General features: G+C 39.2%; 1 protein-coding gene across 12 annotated transcripts in view; it reads right to left on the bottom strand.

The window, feature by feature from the left end:
* adgrl2a (adhesion G protein-coupled receptor L2a) overlaps positions 1-22,980 on the bottom strand; it is a 95,294-nt gene that overhangs the window by 37,451 nt on the left and 34,863 nt on the right. For 11 of the 12 annotated variants that reach the window (XM_023411056.2, XM_023411054.2, XM_023411059.2 and 8 more), the window contains exons 3-4: positions 17,577-17,790; positions 5,934-6,043 (exon numbers count right to left, since the gene is read on the bottom strand). In XM_023411056.2, coding sequence (XP_023266824.1) covers positions 5,934-6,043; positions 17,577-17,790 — 324 coding nt within the window. Of the gene's footprint in view, positions 1-399; positions 415-4,313; positions 4,374-5,933; positions 6,044-17,576; positions 17,791-22,980 lie in introns of all 12 variants that reach the window. The other variant, XM_087175314.1, reaches the window with a different exon arrangement.

Raw genomic sequence — 22,980 nt, forward strand, 5'->3', positions numbered from 1 at the left:
GGGGGGGGGGGGGGCTTGGGGAGCAAAGGGACAGTAGAAAGCAATAGCTTGAAAAAAGGGCCAAGAAACACCGTTACCATGGCATGCTATGGAAAAGGGTTTGGAAGCCAGGCAATATGAGATTCTGCTGAGTAGAAAAAGCACCCAGGGAGAATGAGGAGAGGAAGCCCCTATGGACTGCAGCCAATACACCCCCATTTACATCTTTTGGCTGCTTGTGTGCTGTCTTTTTTCTTTATGGCCAGCCTTACTCCTCTTGTTGCTGTTAACGTTACAGCTGGGGGGTTCTATAGCTAACGTCTGCGATGGGTTTGTAGGGGCCACCATGGGAAAATAGGTAGTTTACAACCAGATGCCACAAAACAAGGAGCTAGGGTTTGGATCGTGTCTGTTATTTACCTTTTTGCTCCACTTCTATTTTAAGCGTTGGAAGAGAGAATGAAAGGGGTGCAAGGGGAAAAAAACAGATTAATATGAATTAACTGTCATCGCTACGATTACATATGCAGAAACACGTTATGAGACATGTACAAAGACAGGTACACCTATTTAGAGAAAGCAGGGAAGTTTAAAGAAAGTCGACACACAGCCGCCAACGACCTGTCTTTAAAAAAAAAAAAACGGTCAGATTAGAATATCGAGAATGGTCTGATCTCATTTGTGATCATGACCAATCGTCACAACTGGTTTATAGCACAGTGGTGGATGGATTTTTTGTTTGACGTTGGCCAACTGCCTGTGACTATGTAATATCATCGATGGCGACTTCAGTCAGGTTCAACATCTGACATTCACAACTAAAGGATATTTGATTTTTGTTTGATACACAGCAAAGCGATTCTGGGATTCACTTTGGAAATAACAGACGAGTCAATAGAATGATCTCCTTTTAGTTATAAATATTGTAAATAGGATTATAGATTAAGAAACACATTTTCAGAGACTCTACTGAGCCATTGTTGTTCTGTCCTGTGGATTTTACAGCAGGAAAGTGTGATTTGCTGCATCGTTTCAATGATGCATGTTAAATATAAGTTCACTTTGCGTGACCCTGGTTTGTTTGAAAAGCCAAACTAAGATGCTCAAACTTTAAATCTACCCACCACCATGAACCAGGCCGGATTCTGTGAAAAAGACAGCTGTTAGTTTTTCGTTTTTCTTTTTAGTAGTAATAGTAGTAGAGTAATAGAAGACTAATATTTTTGCTGCATCTATATCTTTAAAAGTAAAAGAATACAAAAAAAAAAATGTAATTCCATAATGGACCAATGTCACACCTGACTACTAACAACAAGTCTCTGCATTACACTAATCTAACTCAGCCATATGCACAGACAATAAAACAACCTAACTGTGGCCTTATCAAGGAAGCAGGTAATCAGTGTAAATCACTGGAGCAAAATACATTAATATAGACTATGTGCACACACTGTTGAAACATGTATTTAATTCCATATTAAACAACACTGTTTAATTTTGTTGAGTCATTTTGCACTTTCCAATACAAATCTGCGATAAATTAGCCAACACGGGCACATTCAAACAAGGCACTCTGAAGGAAACTACACTAGGAATCATTACGCAGTCCATTAACCTGACATTTCAGTGGCGGCTTTATATAAAACATATCACAAGACTTAAAAAGTTTTTTTTCTTTTTCTTTTTTTTTTTAAAGAACACCATGTGCATTAGCATTGCATGAAAAGAACCAGCTTATTTTTAACTGTAACAACAAGACTGAACATTTAAGACAAGTCTACAAAGATGCAAAATATTCTTCAGAAAAGACATTTCTCAGGTTAGTCTAAAGCCCAGGTCAGACTATTGACTGGTGGAGACAGTTCAGCTTAACAACTGCTCTGCTCGCTGCTCATTTAGCACGTTGTTGACAAAATGCGAGGGAACAAAGACGGGCATCAAAGAAAAGTAAATGAAGTCATTCAATAACCACATAGTGTACCACTATGTGTACACAAAAGCTGGAGAAAAAATGTTATTAGAAAAATGTTCAGCCGGTTTTTATTACCTGGTACTGAAGCTATTTAACAGAGAATGTAGGTTATTGATTTTAAATGTTATGAAACTTCTTTGACATAATGGTAACTTCTAAATTAATGTGGACATTGCTATTTGACATCACTTTATTTGAGATTCATTCTTTCAACAATACAGTAACTGATTGAAGCAGTGGAGATGCAGTGGAGATGGTAATCTCACAAGAACAGGCTGCATACAGCAGTTCTTTTGCCCTTGATCCGAGCTCCTATTGGTTTTTTGCGGCGTCCTTCTCAGATTTCAGTCTGATGGCTCGTACTTTGAAATACTAAATGCATACATTTCAGGCCGCTTTGCACCATGGGATAATTTGAGCAATCATAAATTAGGTTCCTCTTGAATCCTGCAACCCTCGAGCTCCAATTAGTGCCGGTTCATATCGGAATTTAAATCTGTTGTAATTGTTGAGTCTGACCTAGGCTTCAGTGGCAAAAAAAAGAGATTCAGAAGGATCTGTAAATAAACGCACGCCATTCTGCAGAAGAAATACAAATGTCTTGCAGCTAACTAAGAGATCAGACATGGATAGGAAGCAAACAAATTAATAGCAGTAGAGCTCTCAGAAGCTGCCTCAGCCACATGAAACAGAGGAGCCGAGAAGAGGACAGAGAGAGATGGCGTGAAGGAAATCTGGAAAGAAAAGGAGAACACATGACGGAAGACCTGATGGCGTTAGTGGAAGTGTAAAAATTGAAATAGCAATCAGTGTGATCAGAAATCAGTCAGAGGATGAAGAGAGTGAGTCAGATAGCCGCGGAGGTTTCCTGCAGATTGCACAGGGAAGAGAGTCAGTCACTTTTAATTTAGCAACATCAAAACAAACAAACATGAGACACATCCCAACCCGCACTAACCCCACAGACCCTAATCATCTCCCACTCAACACACTTTCTAGGGAATTCCTGCTTTCTACGAACTATTACTGATCAAACTATTAAGACTGTTAATTATCAATATTATTAATCAGGTGTTCCGTCTTGATATGGACGTCTCCAGTCAACTGCAGGCTCAGTTAGTGGCTCCAGTGTTGAATTAAAGCATTATGTAAACTACACTGAATAAAAATAAGGGATAAAAGTGAATACAAAAACAAAAACACCAAAGGGGACCCGAAACTCATGCTGTTACAGCTTAACTCCAGTTTTCATAATCTGGCCACCGCTGCCACATGGAGCTGAGGGTTTACTTGCATGAGCATGTGTTGAAAAATGAAAATATAAGCACTGAGAACTGTTTATGCCCACCAGCACAATTCTACAGTTTTATAAAGGCAGGACAGGCATGGCAACTTTTTTTTTTTCTTTTTTTTTTTTCGTCACCATTATAAAATAGCTTGCACAGAACTGGCTTAATGAAGAAATGTCTAGGCTTTTATGTTGCCCAATTCAAGCTATTACTAGAACCAATTCAGCAGGTGAGTCAGTGCCAGGTGAAGGCAAAATTTACTTCCTTGGCTGGAACATGAAGATAATGTTGCTAATGAGGGCAGTTCATGACAAGAACCAAATTATGAAGCCAAAAGGATGGGAATGGTGGAAATGTAGGCAACTTGTTGCAAAGGCCACTTGCACAGAAGTGAAAAATCCTAAATTGCTTGTGTGATTATGCAAAGGCATAGACAATAGAATGAATAAATGAAATACCATATTACATTCGGTCTGTGCCAAAAAAGCAACTGTTTATCACATTATGTTATTAAACTGCTTGCTGTATTTCACGGGGCGGATAGACTTTGAGGGGCAGTGGTTACTAGTCAAAATGAGGACACTGTCTGCGGTCCAGTCGCTGATCAGCTTAATGGGGATTTAATACGTTTTCTTGCAAAAACAACTTCTAAAGTCTTGTATCCCAGCAAATCCAGGGGATCCTAAGCTCCTGATTCACTGCAGTGTTTTTAATCACAAATCGTGACATTTGGCATATGATCTATTTCATCAGAAAACTAGAAAACTGTGCTAAGGTCTTTGCTATCCCATCTGAAAACTGCAGTAAGGGTTTACTCTGGTGTGGAAAAGCTCAGTAAATCTTCCCCTATGATTGCCTTTTTTCTGCGTCAGTCTGACTTTACAAAATGATCCTGGGTATATGGATTCTTATTTTGGGGAAGAGGAGACAAAGGATTGGTAGGAGGAAAGCAACAAGACATGGAACTTGCCTATAAATCACAATCTATCACAGTTTACAACAGGACTTGAGTGGGAAAGGCTGGGCTGGGCTTGTGTGGACTGGATCAGACTGGGAGAACACTAAGCACTTACCAGGGCAGTTGCGATAGGATACATTCTGTGTTCTTGGTCCTATTCTGGTTGGGCATGGACCTTGAGAAGCAAAAAGACGGGGCTACAGACATGCATGTTTGAAACTGCTTAGAGTGAAGTGAGTACGTGTTTGGAATTGTTTTGGTTTTTTTTTTTTTTTGTTAGACAGACTTCACCAGAACTGGGAGTCCTTGGGCAGAAGTTTATTTTTCACCACACTCTCCTTGGTGCAAGAGGGAGGCAAAAGACAATCATAACAGTGGGTGGACATGAGTGCACCTTGAGGCTAATCCTACTATTAAGGTTTGAGGTAACACAGCAAGACATAGGATCAATACTTCACTTAACTATGAGGCAAGTAAGAATAAAAACAACAAAAAAGAAAAAGAAAAAACAAGCAGTTAGGCATTTAAGGCAGAGGCTACAGGATTTGGATTTGCTCAATAAGGTGGTTCAAATACTCATTATTGCTCATTCCATTTTTAATTACAGGTCCTCAAAGCCTTGGATAGGTTAACCTTTAAGTTGTAATGAGTTTCACCATCTAATGATGTTCACTAATGCATACGGATTCAGCACTGAGGGTAAGAGCTTGGACGGGTACACTGATAATGAGCAATGTTGAAGTGATGTGTTAAATATAAAAAAGTAGAGTTGAATAAAAGTGCATTATTCATATTTAGGCTTAATTTCCTGTTTCAGTGCATTCAAAACTGAAACAAATCTTAAAGCATCATCAGTGTGTAAAACACTCATTTGAATCTACAAGAGCTGCCAAATACTATCCTCCCATCACTCCCACTCTAATTATTTCAATTCCACCTGATTAGTGATTCTGGCAATTCATCTAAATCTTTGTCATTAATCAGTTTGTAAAGGTTACACGGGGGAATTTCCTTCACAAATTGCAAATGAACATGGCAGCTTAAAGGACAAAGGGGAATTTTAATGCAAAGGGCAATCTAAAGATTGTTTGGGAGCTCAATTGCAATGAATATTTTAGCATCCACGAAGGAGACAAAATGTTAACACTATCTCTTTAGATGAAATATTACCTTGTTGACTTACGAGTGGAGCCATTCTGTTCAGTTACATAATGAAACATCTGTTAACATATTTCAACACCTGTTGTATGGATGTGTATTAAGCCATCGAGGTGAGCTGTGTTTTCGCCTGATAGACTTCTCCGCACACGGCTTGAGTAATGAAACACCCGCTTGCCATCACGGAGAGTCAGCACGACTTCCTCTACCCTCCCTATGTTCTGCTACCACATAACCAGGCTCGTTGATCCGCTGGAAACACGGTGAGCACATCAATAATAAAGGCAGTACAGAAAAGGACCAAAGGGTTTTACAGGTCATATTTCATGAAAAGTTCATGGTGTGACACAGATGGAAGAAGAGACAGAGGAAAATGGTGCTGGAAGGTGTTGCAGACGAGGAGAGCAGACTGTCTGAACAAGGCAGAGGGAAGAAATGGGACAGGATATGATATGTCACGAAAAGAGAGAGAGAGAGAGAGACAGAGAGGGAAAAGAAGAGAGAAACTGAGGATGTGAGGGTGGGGGAAAGGGAACGAGGGAAAGTTTTCAATTCATGACAGAAGGGTCATACTTACTGTAGGGCACACACTCATACTGGACCTCCAGGTATTTGTAGGTTCCTGGGCAGGGGTCAGGGAAGACGTCTGAACCCGTGATCACAATGCACTGGGTCCGATTGTTGCATCTGTCAAGGGGTAAAACGGAAACACATTTAACAACCAATGAACACTCTTGTGCCTAAATACATCATTACTAGTATTTTCAATCGAAGTACACCGCAGAAGGTATTAAATGCAAAAATGCCAACACACTGTGAACATGTGGAGCACAGACTTCTCCATAATCCAAAAGCAAATGTTCTTGACTCACGTTCAAGGAGTAAAATATTCAAATTCACCAACAAAGAAGTTAATAGCAAAGATAACGGTGAACTGCTGTAACCAGGGAGCGATGCTATTTAGTCCGCTAACAGTAAAGTCAGGGCCAACTCCGCTGCTTTGAACTCAGCACTGACCTCCGTGTCCTCTCTGCTATGTGTATAGTGTAAAAGAGGTCATTTGTGCGCTTTGTGCGTATTGTTCTGAGTGTCTTTTCTCAAGAGCTCAGATAATCTGTATGAATGTGTGTAGGCCAATGGCAGAATCCAAAAAGGCCCCTCGCCATAACGCAGTATTACCTGTCTAGTCAATAACTGCCCAACAGTGGAATACATTCCTTGGTTTCTGAATGAATCTTTCATTTACAGACAGTTTTGCGCTTTAACTGCTCTTCGACATTGTCCCTGCTAGTTGTGATCAAATCCAAAACAGCTCCTGCATGTGTATGCGTGTGTGTGCGTGTGTGAGTGTGCGTGCACGTGTGTGTGTGTTCACGTGGTGTTACACATATAAGTGCTTTCTTGCAATTAAAAAATAAATAAATAAATAAAGAAAGAAATTTGGAGATAAATTAAATGTATATGTGCGGGGAAAAAAAAATCGATGCAGTAAAATACCAATGGATACAGATAAAGCCTTATTGATTTATTGATTGATTTATTGCCTTGTTTTACAATTGCACACAGACCTCATGTGATTTCACCTCACCCCCCCGCCCCCAAACCCACTGGCGTCCAGTGGGGCGCATTTGCACGGGCTAAACAAAGTCTGTGTGTTTCACTCAAATGTCCCGACTTATTGATCATAGCTTGCTCCTTCTCTGAAAGGGTCTACATGCTGAGTAGCTAGATGAGCTTCTTGAATTTGCACCCAAAATGCCATCAAAGGTCTCATTAATGATTACCACTGCAGCCTCCATAATTTTAGACCCAGAAAATACCAAAGAGCTAATCAAAACTAAGTCTGAAATTAGATTTTTTTAAGAAAAAAAAATGTTTCTGCTATCATGCAGTATATCTGTATTTCTTTGCCATTTTAACCAGCCCCTTGCAGCAGAGTCAAGAGTTAATTCTGGCCCCTGCCATTAACATCTGGAGAGCAGACATTCTAATTGAGCCTGTGGTGTGCTCTGAGGCTCGGGGAATTGCAGGTGACCACCCTTTTGCTGTACTGAAATCATGATAATGACATCAATACCCCGAGCAAGCCGTATTCGCTACCAAGGGGACTTAAAATTCTATTGGCAATGTGAGGAGCCAGATCAATAACTCTGTTCTGCGGATTTAGCAGGGACCAGAGATGATATTTGTTTCTTCTTATCACAGACCTGTGCGCCCATTTACAGCAGATCATTGGAAAATGTATTACTGGTTGCATTGTGTTGTGCTTTGGGTTTTGCCTTTGCTTTGGGCTGCTGAGGTAATCACTGCTTTGTGTCCAAATGTTCTTAATATAATATTAGGTAGCGCAGTGGAACAGTAGGGAGTTGGTTACTCTTGAGGTGTACAGCACTGAACAGGGCTAGAAATTCATGCTCCTTGGGTTTCTGACTGAAAACAACCACAATTTAACTGCATACCATGAAAGCATAAAGCATATTGTGGTTTACAACACAAAAGTATATCCAGCAACTTAATCAAACGGCTCCTGTGTTCAAATGAAAAACTCATTAAAACACAATAACGGCAGGAAATGTAATTAGCCTTTACATTTGCATTTACATTCTCTACAGTAGAAAACCTTTGAGAAGCACCAAGCACTAAATCTGTCCAATAAGACAAAGTGCAGGGAGTTCAGATAAAGAAGTGCACAGTAAAAGCGAGTTAGGCATGTTAGGTTGTTAGGAAAAGGAGGTGCTCTCAGAACGGATGAGTTTTCAAAAGATTCTTGAGGAGAGAGAGCGACGCCCCTGCTCTCACGGCTTTCGGTAGCTCATTCCACCGTTGGGGAACTGCAAACAAGAACAGTCTGGACTGAGATTGCCTCGTGTGCAGGGAAAGCCACGCCAGACGATGTTCCTTGGAGGGACACAATGGCCGAGAAGGAGCATAAGCCTGTATGGTGCGCCCTTTTAGGTTGATAGAAAACCAGACGCGCCACCACATTCTGGACCATCTGCAAGGGTTTCACTGTGCGTGAAACCATTACAGATGGTCCAGAATGAGTCCACACTACTTCCATTACTACTTCCTTTCTTCTGTTCTATTTCTTCCTATCAGCTTGTATGCCAATTAAAACTGTTCACACATTTATTTTTTTTTCCAAATACAGTTGACAGAGAGCGGTTTTTGTTTTTGCTTTGGCAATGTTTCTACAGTGTATTATATCACATAGTCATTTGTGTTATTATGTAGCCTATTTGAATGTTGATGTTGTTTTTTTTTTTTTTAAATGTGTGAAGTATGTGTAAAAAATTATGTCTTTCATGTCTTTTCAAAAACATTCTAAATTCATTTACAACTTTTTAAAATTTCAGCAAGATATATATATATATATAATTTTTTTATTTTTATTTTTGCAATGTTCATGGCAGTAGCCATAATAACACATATTTGTGTCTACGTGTCTGTGTGTGCATCTGTGTTTAGTGAAGGTCTCAAGGGGCATTTCACGTTATTAATGACCTTCACGTGCGATAACAGATGAGAATATCAGCATATTGTATTTTTTTTTATGGAAATGAATTACTGTTTTGGAATTAAAACATGCATCTCATGCTGGGCCCATAATGCGCTGCTTGTTTTTGTGGGTAATATTTCATGACTCTGCAGTACTTTCCATATATTATTTGGTCACTTTGATGATTCTGTCCCGTTTGCTCATGCATAAGCATATGATGCAGGAGCAATATAAATTACAGTGCTTTATCTAACAGATTCCAATGAGACCGGGAAATGAATGCGTGGTTTATATCAGGCATATGAAACAGAATGATATCAAAAATAAAATTCATGACACTAATGAGACATAGACCTGCCATCGTTTCTCAGGCAAATCTATTAAACAACAGGACATAAGCACTGGGGAAAAAATACCTCATATTTCTTTTGAAACAATGTTGACATAAGTGTTGATAGCTCTTTCTGATATATTGCCCTAATTTTACAGCTGTGGAGCAGGGACGCCCTGATCTATGGGATTGTGCGACTCTGATTCCGTCTCATCTGTGAAACCTCGGGCATCTCTTGAGACCAATTGAAAAGGCCCTAATGACTTCTTCTATGCATAGACCCAGCCCTCGGATTGAGAGAGAGTATGTAATTGAAATTCTTCCCATAAAAAGTTCAGCATTTGGGCCTGCCAGGGCACAGGTCTCAAAGTGCACACTAATTAAATACATGTAAAATATGATATCTCTGACTATCTTTTGATAGTCTGAGGCTATATAGTAATTAATCATGTACATAATGAATATCAAGTCAAAGGAAGCTTTTCTCCACTTTTCTCCAGAGTGAAACATTATATTTCTATAAATACCTAGACTGCTCAACAGGATTTTACTGAAGCAAAAGTGGAAAGATTACTAATTTATTTTATCTTGTAATGCAAGAGAAAGAATAATGAGCCTGTTGGAAAAGGAGCTCAGTGTGAAGATTTGAGCGAAAATTGTCGTTACCTAATTTGCTGCGAGGACATTATCTTATTGTTTGCTGATATTTCTGTTTTAGCTCATATCAACGAAAGGATTCAGTAAATAGATACAGCTACGTCTTTCATTTTATGATATTTTTACCTCTGTATACAAAAATATTTAGCTACAACAGGAAAAATATTCTCTGAATGTCAAGAATAATCCCAAAATATTTTCTTCTTTAAGCAATACTAAAATAAGTGCAGGAAAGAGCTACTCTGTGTTAATCACAGTGAAGTATTCCAAATGTAATCCCATCACATCTCTGACCTTTTTGGGAGAGGCAGACATCAGTACAATTAGAGTGTCATAGAAAACGCTGCTTGGATTTGATGTAAATCTCCTTTAAAAAGCACTCAGCTCCCCTCTGTCAGCAGTTGATGCTCTCTGCTGACGGAGGGAAGGGGTGCGATACAATGCCAACAAGGTGTAACTGATTGCATTCCTGATACCATGTATCCATATGCAATTTAACCTTTTCCATCACCATCATAAAGCATATCAGAGGAATAATTGGACATGGAGATAATGTGCTAAATGAATAATAAATTGCCTTGAGTAAGAAAAATGCTACAAAATGTATTTTCACGAACAAATGTAGTATGTCTAAAGGGTCTTAAGACTGCAAGAACCATAAATCACTGTAATTCAAATTTGCTCTTCACTAATCCATTTCTCAGAAAAGTGATGCTCTGTACAGGAGATCAGCTTAAGCTTTGCTTAGGCGTGCTGCTCTTACCTGTGTAAATGAAAGCAGTTTATTTATATCTACCACACTAACTTTAATATAATTAACAAATGTACTGTATTTAGTGATGTAAACATATTGGCAGTGTCATTATTATATAGTTTGCTCACCAGAGAGCAATGACAACTTTTTTTTTCTTAAACTGTAAAATGTCCTCCTCACTACACATCTTGGTGGCAATTCTTCAAAAATTTAAAAAACAAAAAGAACCGAGATAAACATATATCTCTTGGATTGTTAAAACTATTAAACATCGATATTTTGGTATCGAAAATCCAGTTATCGATCAGGCAAAATCTCAGTGCCTGATCTACCGAGCCAAAGACTGCATCTGCAAACTGCCTGTACCCTCTAGTTCACAAGTACTGAAGTACTTTACAGCTTTGATTGCATACATCAATACTCCATGTTAAAACATAATTACAAATGCATTTGTCTTTACACTGCTTTTAAATTGAACCAGTGGGGAAAGTCATGGAGGTCTTTCATAACCATATTGCTGATGTGACATGTGCTGCTCATGTGACATGACCAGTTAAACTAAGGATAAGAGGCTCTTTGATTGCTAAATCCTAGATTGCTTTATCCCCACTGCTTAATTTTTCTATCCCCCAACACTCCACAGAGTTCAGGAAGCCTAAGCAGCCACTTCGAATTCAGGATATAAAAAATAGCAGCAGCGGAAAAAAACAATCGCTGTGTAACTAGAGGAGAAAGGCGACATGAGTGAGGGGAGCACATTACAGAAAAGGCACAATCTACTTCCTGGTGCTCCCAGTTTGAATTTCAATCAAATTAGCATCTCTTAAACTCAAAGTGACCCGTCTAGCTCCATTTCATCTGAAATGCTGATGAGGTTCATGGCACAATTATCAAGGCAGACATCTCTCTCAAGAGGCAAGCCTGTTGATAGCAGACAGGCCATTGAAAAATTAAATCATTTCCAGGGCCACAGAATGGCAGTAAAGGAAACAATCTGTTGCAAACAGGACACAAAACACACACACACACACACACACACACACACACATTAGATGTATAATCACCTCCCAATATCAGTATACTCGGACCATTTTCTAAGGGGGTGGCCCAATAATGTTTCAGGAAATAGGTCGTTAGAAATTAACCATTAGCATCCTGCTTTCAACTTTCAGTCCAACCCAATATCCGGGTAGGACATCCCAGAAACTTGTAATTACTGTCATATGCTTGTGTTTATGCTATATTTACTGGAGCTGCCAATGGTTCTCAATGGGGGGGATTCCAGGCTTTTATAGAGTCAGGAGAAATGCTGTCTGACTCACATCCGTCCATCAACTATTGATTTTTAAACCAGCAAGGGTATATCGTCATGCCACCGAAGTCAATAGAAATACTATTGTGACATTCTGCAGGTTGAAATGTGACCTTTATAAGACAGCAAAATGCAATGGTAGCACACTCAAGCAAAAACCCAAAAGGTGCTCACGAATGACTTTAAAGCAATAATGATAATGTCTTGTGAATGGCAGAGTCACAGTGCAGACCTCAGTTCAGTTGAAAGTTTGAAAAGGGTGAATACTTAAGCAAACATATATCGTGCATTTTATACTTTTTATATTGTATGACACATTAATATTTACAAATGATGAGTTTTAGAGGATATCGTTTGAAGAATTTGAAGAATATTGAAGGAAAGATTGCATCTCACACATACAGTAACATTATTACAGTAATATTAAGATAAATATTGTCAAACAGTGGTAGGCAATCTTTTTTTCCCCATGGTAATTCTATATTTTATGGAAACTCAAACGAACGATAAAATAAAAAAAACAGACAGGAATGTCCCTTTTGGACTAATCCAGCCTAATAAATAGCTGCAAAACCAAAGTAGTTTCTCACATGGGTGCAACAATCATATTCAAATCCAGCTTCACCATGAATCAGTATTGGTTATTGATTTGCAACATTGCCCACAGCAGTCTAATGCATCCAAGGTAGAAATAATATGGCATAATCTCTTGACTGTTCACAGCAAATATAGTCACATCGACCAACCCTGTTATTACAGTAATATATCTTATTTATGCTGGTAAATCTATCAAAATCTGTTTCCACAGATTTTATGAGCAAAAAATGTTTTAGATTTTTTTTTTTTTTTTTTTTTATCATTTGATTGTATAAGTGTCCATGAGCAGTTGTTTGCTTGATGAAGACCATTGTCGACTGTTCATACGCTTTACAATTTATCGTTAGAGTCTTGAGTAGACAGCAGTTTCATGGCTCATGAACTTGTGTGAAACGCCCAAGCTGAATCTGGATCTCTATGAAATCTTAATCTGCTGTGCTTTAAATAAACACTAAGACTGTGTGTACAGAGAGGAAGAACAAGGCAGTGTGCTGTCAGGCGGCAACAATGGATCTCCTCGGAGAGCCCTGCAAGCAGTCCTGTCACTGATATAAATAGTGTAAGCGGCATCATTTAGTCTCCAGAACTGCCTCTCTTTTATTGACAAGGAGTTGGAAAATATCGCTGGGTCATTTCAACATTACAGTACACCTGTTATCTCCCCGATTAACCGATTAAATATTTGTAAAAAATCTATTACATTCAAGCTGTTCAGATATAAAATTGAGCATGTTTAAATACTCAGTGGTGACTGGTAATGATTGTTTTAATTAATGACTAATAATGAAAATCAACTAAGTCTACCTCATAGCTGTCCTGTAATCCCACTGATGAATTTCACGTCCTCTGTTAGAGAGCCATCTGCATTGATCATTCTTGTCAACGATACGCTCCTTGGAAAACCCATGACCTGCACGCATGGCGGGACCCGTCCATGTTATGTTACAGCAATCAATGACTTTGTTATTGAATACTTACAATGAAGCTCATTAGTCAAAGAAAAATCAATAGGCGTAAGCCACTTATTCATATTGTATATCTAAATATCTTCTTTTTGTGAAAATGATTAGTCAAGACATGTCACTGTCATCTTTACTATTCCACAAGCTCCTGTGATAAGGACTGTTGGTCACATTTAAATCAATACAACTAGGCACCAGATGGTTAGTGCATGTGCAAGTAAATGTATTACAGAATAATATTGAAATATATTTAAATGACAGTGTTAATCTGGTAGATATTGTAAGTGTGGTGAGAATGAGTTGTGGTTGCAATCATTATCATTATCATCATTGCAGATGAGGAAATGCAATTATTAAAAACTAAAATCCTGAAAAGAAGAACATGAAAAATCACCCCGCTGAATATTATTATCAATGAATTAATTATTTCAAACTGTACTGCCATGCAGTTTCACATCTGCTGGGGAGGTGTCCACGTGAAAAATTCCTGTACAGATTATCACCCACTTGAGTCGACTAATTGCTTGCAGCTGAATGTTCTAATTGAGCCACAACAGTCCTGAGGCTATTTTCATAAAATCATTGTGCTCATGAATATAATATGCCAGCGCAGATATAAAAACAACTTGGAGTGCCAACAGGATCTATCAAACTCAGTGAAGCCTCAATCCAATTCTCCACACTTCAGGACCACATCAATTTCGGATGTTTAAAAGTGAACACAGTCTTCCACACAAGTGCTAATGTGATTTTTTCCCACACACTTAAATTAGTAGGCCGGGGTAATTATAGCAACAAATATTTTTGGCACTTCAATCCTTTATTGATGGAGACTGTACAGTAGGAAATACTAGTTTTTCCACAGACAGCGTGTGCGGAGGGCTGCCCCACATATGGAAACTTTCAGCAGGGTTTCAGCAGGAGCCACGGCGCAGACCAGAGTTTTGACTTGTGGAGAAGTGATGAACTCAGATCTTGCAGCGATGAAACAAACACTGCATTCCAAATAGGCAAAAAAAAAAAAAAAAAAATCACCACATTTCTCGGATGACGATGATTATTTCTGGCAGCAGAGCTATTGTTTCATTACATTTGCTTCCTATTTTAGTCTATTCCTGTAAATAAATGGACAAGAGAAAAAAAAGAAATCACTAATTAGTCCCATATGCAATCTTGGGCGTTTGTCAAGCTGTCCTTGAATCTATTTTCATGACAGTGGACCGTTTTAAATTTCTGCTCTGATTATGCGAACACTGTTTTTATGATATCGACTATATAAGAATTAAACTGTGCATCTTGAAATCTAAGCTTCATTTTCTCTTATATAACAATATCTATCTCCTCTCACACATGGTGATACAGCTCACAAAAACGTGCGCACATAAAAGTTATTATCTATCTATTTGTACTTTATGTAAATACGTGCCCGTCACTCTTCTGCATCACTTGATCTCTCGGATTTCTTCATGCGGTATTTGATGTAAATTCTTGTGGGATTCTTTTTTGCGTGATTTTTTTGAACCCACACACCTGAGAGAGACCTCTTGTATCACAGGACTTTTTCATGGAGCACACATATTTCTCTCTTGTGCTCGGAGCACAATAGCTCAGCAGTGACATTGAAATGTTAAAAACACATTTAAAATAACATCTGAACTACGGCCTCTGGCACTCCCAGGATATGCACATGAGGAATGAACGCGAGTCCTCTACAGAGGCTGGTGGGGAGCGCTTGGACGGGACTGTCTGGGATTTGTTGTCGGGCGGCTCCTGCTGGGTCGGTATTTGTGCTTCAGTGGACTGTTTTTGTACGAGCAAGGCTGAGGGCAGCGTAATACACAGGGTCACAAGCAGGGAGCAGGCAGGCTGCAGCCTTTCAAGACAGACAATGTGAGTCAGCTATCTGACTTCATCAAATAGGGCTTGACAATAAACCCCCTGAATACAAGGGCTCCACTGTTTTATTTCATTATTTTTTTATTTCCCAAGGCGACTTTCCAGAGTTGCTGACGGTCTCATACCGTCCAATATCTCTCTCTGTGGCACTCATATGTCATTCCATCCTGCGCACTTTGGCACGGATGGCATACCTATGTGACAACTGGTCTGTATAAGGTCTCATGTATACAGCGTTACCAGTGGAACCCTGCCGAGGTGCGTGTGTGCGAGCAAGAGCATGTACCTCCGTGGGTTTGCTTTCCACAATAAATCATCCGTCTTTGCACATGAGTGATAGCTACAGAGACAGTGGCTTTAAAAATGTGGGGCATCTCTGTGGTCAGTGATCAATCAGTGGGAGTTTAGGAGGTATGGGGCATCTGTAAGTCGGTCCTGCTATGTGCCTGTTCTTAATCTGACCAACTGGATTTACCAAAGGGCCGATACAGAAGAGCAGTATGCTGATGTTAAGGCAATGGTTGTGGAGGTATTCAGACTGAATAATGAATATAATCAGCATTACAGCAATATTAAAATAAAATAAAAAAAATGTCTCAAGTAAATGTACACAAATATCGGTAACAAAATCTACTTAAAGTGCTAACTGTGCAGAATTGTTTTATTGTATAATATCTTTAATGCTAAGAAACTAGATATTATAGCAGTTAAATAAATGTAGTGTAATGTAAAATATATAATACTAACAATATTTTTCCCTGAATTGTGCTGTAGTGAAAGCAAATGAGTAGCAAACTGGAAATACTTGATTGAAGTATAAGTGCAAAAAAAACTTTATTTGTCTACAGCATTTGAGTAAATGTACTCAGTTATTTTCCACCACAGGGAAATGCTTCACATGAAGCACATTTTCCACTCAACTGTCAGATGTAGGTAATTATTGATTCTCCATCTGGAATCTAAATGTTTAATGTTTATTTAAAAAACACACACACATTTTTTTTATGTTCTGAATTAGAAATGACAATACCTACGCCATATTCCTTCGCATCTAATCTACTAATCTATAGAAGCTAAAGTAGACTGCCAACAATCCTTTCAACATCAGCACAATACACAGACTTTTTATATCAATCGGAGCCAGAATCAGAGGGTAAGTTTGCGAGTCTGGCAAACTGCCATCAGTTTTTGCAGACCAAAGCTGAGAGAAAGGTGGCTGAGTTATAATCCTTTATGACCGGATTCATACCATATTAACTTATTAAATTAAAAATAATTAAAACTCTCTTACACGACACACATTTATTTTGTTGTTTTTTTTTCTCTATTACTTTATTACAAATACAGAGACACACACACACACACACACACACACACACACACGCACACACACACACACACGCATGCACACCAAATGGATTTTGCTGAGAGCAAGGGGCTCAGCTTCACTAATAAGGCCAAACAAAGCTAACAGTAATAGACTAATGTTAGCGCACTTAATCTAGATTGCACATTTGCAAGGCAATGTATTTAACAGAGTAAATTACAATAGACAGAAGAATTACCTCTCAGAAGCCAGATTATATCTGCAGTTAGTTAGTAATGTCAAATGAGGAGATCCTGAAAACAGCCTTTTGTTTGTGAAAATTTTGTTGATATGTTCATATTCTAAAATGTGAATTTGGCATCCATCGTGAGTTTATTAGTGCGCTCTCTGGCAGTTTTTTTTCCTTTCTTTTTTAAATCTGCTCTTTTCTGTTTATCAGCCCTGCTTCACCTCCCAAGTTATGATGGAGTTTCTAATTCTCTTTCGTTCAGGTTCAGCTGTCTCAGTATTGGTGCTAGCGTTAATGTCTTGTGGGTTATTGATGCTGACAGGCTACTGTTGCCTTTTTCTTTTTTTCACTGCACACTTACATTCAGTTTTGCTATTTTCGATAGGGTAAATCAATCTTACGGCAGCCCTGTTCTTCTCCTTGGAGGAAGATTTTACTCCAAAGGAGAGGGATGCAGGAGATTATTTTAAACATGGGAAAATGGATGGCAACAGGGGCACCAGACAAAATGAAATGGTTGACCCTGGTCCAGATCTGGTTGCTCAGGGCAACTATGCGCCAGTTACTGTTAGGCCCTGTCAATTATTTTATAAGGATCCTGTAACTGGCAGATACCTCATTTTTTGGTACTGCACAGAGATGTCTGTGGTTTTTACCTTTGTGACATGATCTTGTAGGCATCTGGAAGATAGCAGTTGATGTTCTCCATCTGGAAAGGGTCGGCGTCGCAGATCTTGTCGTCTGTTCGGCCATAGTTGGCACTTTCGATCATTATGACATCACTTCCTGGACAGCGCAGATCGATGGGGTAACCCTCACAAGACAGCTCCCTCCGTACTAAGCCGAACGGCAGGGCAGCTCGACTAAACCCTGAGGGAGAGGAGAGAGAGAGAGAGAAAGAGAAAGAAAGAGCTCTATCAGTGTAAATAGAAGAGAGATGTATAGTTCGGCTGACACAGAGAAAAATGGTAAGAAAGCCAGAAGACACAGGATATCACACCTGAATATGCTGGATATACACAAAAGCAGCTGTTTTGAGGATGTTCATTCTTTTTTCTTAATTAAGTGGCTATAACTGTTTAGCAAAATGAATCACACTGATATGTGGGCAGTGAATCCGAGCCTGAGATACATCAGTATATTGAGTTTAGATCTCAACTGCACCAGTGAGCTAATGATGTTAGTATGTCATCCCCCATGCCTGAACTGGTCCTTGAAAAAATCGATAATTGTCATTAAAGTCTAGTTTGTCGGGTAAAATGTCTGTAGCATTGTAACCCTTTGTGACCGTCTATGTACAGGAGGCACACTGATACAACCCTAATAACCAAATGTGACAGCTGATGTGATGGAAAAAAAATGCAACTCCCTCAGGAATTGATTTTGTCGTTCTTTTTTTTTTTTAATATTAAACAGTCGGCCCCCACTGGTATTTTTTTGCCATAGTGCTGTCCTGTGTTTCATTTCAATATGGGAACACGCTGTCATCGCAGAGTCTATCACACTAGAGACTTGTGGTTTATTTGCAACGCTCATTTTTCTATCCAAAATGAAAAAAAAAGTACAACAAGCATCTGTACAACATGAGCGCAATTTAATCCACTTTGCAGTGCTGACAATCGAACTGAGGCTATTGGGAGGCTGAAAAAAGAAAAGTTTGTGTGTATGTGTGTGTGTGTGTGTGTGTGTGTGTGTGTGTGTGTGTGTGTGTCAGAGACGGTGAGGGGGTAGGAAAAATAGAAAAGAAATCAATACTGTGGCTTTGTGCTGTGCAAACGTGAACCACGCCAAAAGCCATACTTAAAATACAAGTCATCTACATACATGAACTGATATTTTTGGTTAGAGCAGCTTTTTGCAGCTATGTCAAGTATTAGAGGAGAATAGCATGAAGCTTAAAAAGATTGCCAGCTGCCCCTCTGCGGACTTTGACTGAACTACTGGCAGCACTGAATAATAACTACAGTCTCCCTGCAGCCATTGGTGACCCAGCCACCTCATTGAGCCATAAAATAACAGTGTTGTTATTGTTATTATGTTGTTAGTGTTTCCAAGCTTCTATTTTCCTAATGAGGTTTAGTCTACAGACACAGGAGAGAGAATAAAAAATGTCATTACAACTTCTCATGCAACTTCTCACTTGTCTGGCAACTGGACAAGCCGGACTGATCCATATGTGCAGTTGTTTATAATTACAAAGCACTTTTTTTTTCTTTTCATGAGTCATCCTGTGAGATGTTCTTTGTGTGGCAGGAGTTTGCTTGAAGACACTGACTTCAGCTCTGCTAATTCGGCCTGGAATGGCTGAGTTCATTTTACCCTATTGGATGCTTCATCAGTTAACTACCAATATAATTATTGTTGTCTGATTGAATGCTACGCTACAATGGTAGGGAATTAGCATTCTGTATTGTGCCCTGCACCAGGAAATGCTACTGTGGTATTTTACAAAGGAAGATAAATGTCAGTTTGTATTGCCTGATCTTCTGTTTGTGCACCAATCAGGTGAAACTCCTGCTTCTGAAGGTGCTCAGTGAAGAGCTCAGAGTAAACAAAGGATATAACTGTATGGGGGAAGGTAGCTGCCCTGGCCTATCTACTCTCTATAAGACTTTATTTGTTTAGGACCATACAATCATAAGGGAAGGATCTTTTTTCCTCTACTTGCTCTATTTGACAGCAAACTTTCTCATGTGACCAATAGTCATGAAAAAGTAAAGGCTTTCAAATATGATAGGTTTCAGCCATATTTCATTTTTGCAGCTCTTTTCTCTCTGGAGTCAAAAAGAAACGCTTAAGGTGATAAACAATTTATCAGAGACGTTGGCTTGAGAGAAAAAGCCCAAGTGGAAAAAATGAAAACACGGCATGTTAGGAACAGGACTTGACAGCCAATCTTTAGTTCATGTCAATGCACTCCAGCAGAGTTCCATCAAAAATCAGCTATACCATGTGTAGTAACTGTAAGAACTTATGTAAAACATCAGTCACTGCCACATTATAATTTCTATACTCAAACCTTGACTGGGAAATGGCAGCTGTATAATGGAGACACGTCTGTTCTCGCCAGTTGTCTCATCAAAAGGAAAAAGCCTTTCAGATTGGCCATACATGGTGGAAATGAGATATTTAAAAGCTTTTTAAAACATACAGTATAAGTGTAAGAATTGAACAGGATACAGATCAATGCAACCACATGAGGAGAAGAAACTGGCCTGAATGACACCAATCAAGAGCTGTTTTATGTCATACAGAATGTCATCTAATAATCCAATATATATATATATATATATATATATATATATATATTAGATTATATACAGTATATCATCAACACTTAATACATTTCTTTCTGTTAACTTGCTGAGAATGGACTGAACCCTAGTTTGTCTTACTATAGAGGGGACATATAGACTTCACATGGATCAACTGGTCAGCAGTTACATATGGCTGGGTGGGATACATTAGGCTGCACTGGCCTACTTTGTGGCTGGAAGTGATCTAGTTCTTTGGCCATGTGCAAGACTTCTGAGTTTGATCTCCATATCCGCAGCCAAACCCACTGATGCTCTGTGTCCCAGGAACACTGTTAAAACACTTAAACCGCTCTGTAGAGCCTTTACAATCTCAGCTTCTGGTTTTATGATTTAGAACTGATGCAGTCTCTCTGCTTAAGTAGGAAAACAGAGGCTGGAGCAATGAGGAGATAAATGTGTGCTCGAGAATACCGTTATGACTCCTACTGAAAAACACTAGCAACTTTTCAACCATACTGATGACAACTGCAATAATGGTACATTTTTGTGTTCAAATGTCTGGAAATCAAACAAAAATGCAGTCCTCTAAGCGCATTTTATTCGCCAGCTGGGTTTGTGCATCATGAACCAAAAGCATGGTTGTAAACAACCTCCGAAAGCCTCTCTCTATTGATTGGGCCTGAGGCTGAACTACTTTCTCACCCTGGTGTTGGATGGTATTTTTGGTACATGGGAAGATGAGCGACACGTACAAATCAATACGGGGACACCCAGTAGTCCGGCAAACAAATTTCAATGCAGTACATGAGATGTGTGGTCTCTATTTTAATGTTCACGATAAAGTCATTCATTTTCTGATGGGTTCTCTCATGTCCAGTAAAATTCAGCGAACGTGATCGTGGTTCAATTTAGACTGAAATTCTCCGCTTGAAACTATAAATTTCACACTATGATGTGTGTGATCCTGCAAAAAATAACCTTGAACTGCAATGTTGATATACAGAAATATCCATTGGTGAAAACGTGTGAAGAAAAATACACACAGATACAGTGACATATCAAAATCTGCCCCTCATATACTTGTTTTGTGTAAGTTTTTCTGTATGGTATAATGGATAGTTTACTTCAAACAAATCCTCCTTCTCCCATTTCATACAGATAATATGGAGACACCAAAACACCATCGATCATGCTCTGGCATGACAATACACTGCAATTACAAGAGAATAATACGATCACAGTGAATCTAACATAAACAAAATCCAATGCTTACTGTCTCACTTAACCAAATAATTATTCAAATGAGCCAGAAAGGTAATCATTATTTTGCTCATGGGGTCATTAGCATAATTATTCAGGGAATGCATGATATGAAAATTATTTACTCTCCATATGGTAATAGTAAACCAAGTTAAGAATATGTAGTGGATGTTAAAATATTGACTTTCCTTCTCTCCCTTTACTTTGAGCTCTTTCTTCTGAAATCACATCTTGAATTAGCTCAACAGTTTACTGGAGCAGCTGAAAGCACCTGTTGCTATATTGTGTTTCAAGGGCCTTTGTACCTCTGAGCTTTCTGTGATTGGGAATAGGCTGCTGAGCTAACAAAATGGCGCCACGCATTGCGCTCACCGTTGGTGCATAGGTGCAAAAACAGAGCCGCATGACTGCAGCTGAGAGGGATTTTTTGTTGTGTTTGTTTCCAGGTTGTCACACAGACACTGCTCATACTCAAAGGGGAAATTCAGCCCTGTCCTCTTCACAGGTAGCACACGCTTCACACACCTCCTCAAAGTATGAGATGTTATTTTACTAGCTTTGATGTACTTTCACTCTGTGATAGTGCATCCAAACCTTGGAAAGAGATGCCTATCACACAACAAAGGGGAGGCGGTTTACATTCTCTGCACTAATTAAACGGCATGACAGTGAAGGATCAAGGAACAGTCAGCTAGAATTCCCGCCTTGCAGTTGAATGCCTCCGCCAACGAGTCATGTTTCAGTTTACATCGACTGTCCACACACATATACTGTATTTAGTATATGCGGGGGAGACCTGGAACAGCTGTTGAATGTTATAGTGAATAGAATAACAGTAATACCTAAAGGTAATGGTGTAGCCATGACAATAAACAATGCTTCAAATATAGATGTTCCTGCAAAGAAACTACAAATTCTAAACCATTGATGCTTCACACACATCTTCAACCAGCAGCACAGAAGATCTATAGAATCACAACAAGGTGGGCACCCATTCGTGTGACCAACGAACGTCCAACCAAATGTGAAATATGGTCACAATCTCCCCTTATGTTAGAGTTACAGCATTAAATGATGGTCAGACGTGTCACAGTGTCACAGTGAAGTTGACCTTTGACCTTGGGAATATAAAATGTCATCACTTGATCATTTTATCCTATTAAACATTTGTGTTCAATTTTGTCATAATCAGTGTACGGCGTACATGTTTTGTGAGGTCACAATGAACTTGACCTTTGACATTTGACCACCAAATCGTAATCAGTTCATCCTTGAGTACAAGTGAACATTTGTGCCAGATTTGCAGAAATTCCCTCAAAGTGTTCCTGGGATATCGCTGTCATGAGAGTGGGACGGACAGACGCACAACCTGAAAACATAATGCCTCCGGCCACAGCTGTTGTCGCCAAAATATTATGTGGAAAGCTCAATCCTGTGACCATGGCAACATGGTGCAGGAGAGACATTACTGGCCAGATCCTTATCATGGCCTTGTTGACACTCTAGCTAATCAGCCATTCTGGTCACCCACCCACCCCCACCA

The sequence above is a fragment of the Seriola lalandi genome, unplaced genomic scaffold, assembly GCF_002814215.2.
Source record: "Seriola lalandi dorsalis isolate HSWRI2012SDOR001 ecotype SW California unplaced genomic scaffold, Sedor1 jcf7180002054446, whole genome shotgun sequence".
In the NCBI taxonomy this organism is placed as follows: Eukaryota; Metazoa; Chordata; class Actinopteri; order Carangiformes; family Carangidae; genus Seriola; species Seriola lalandi.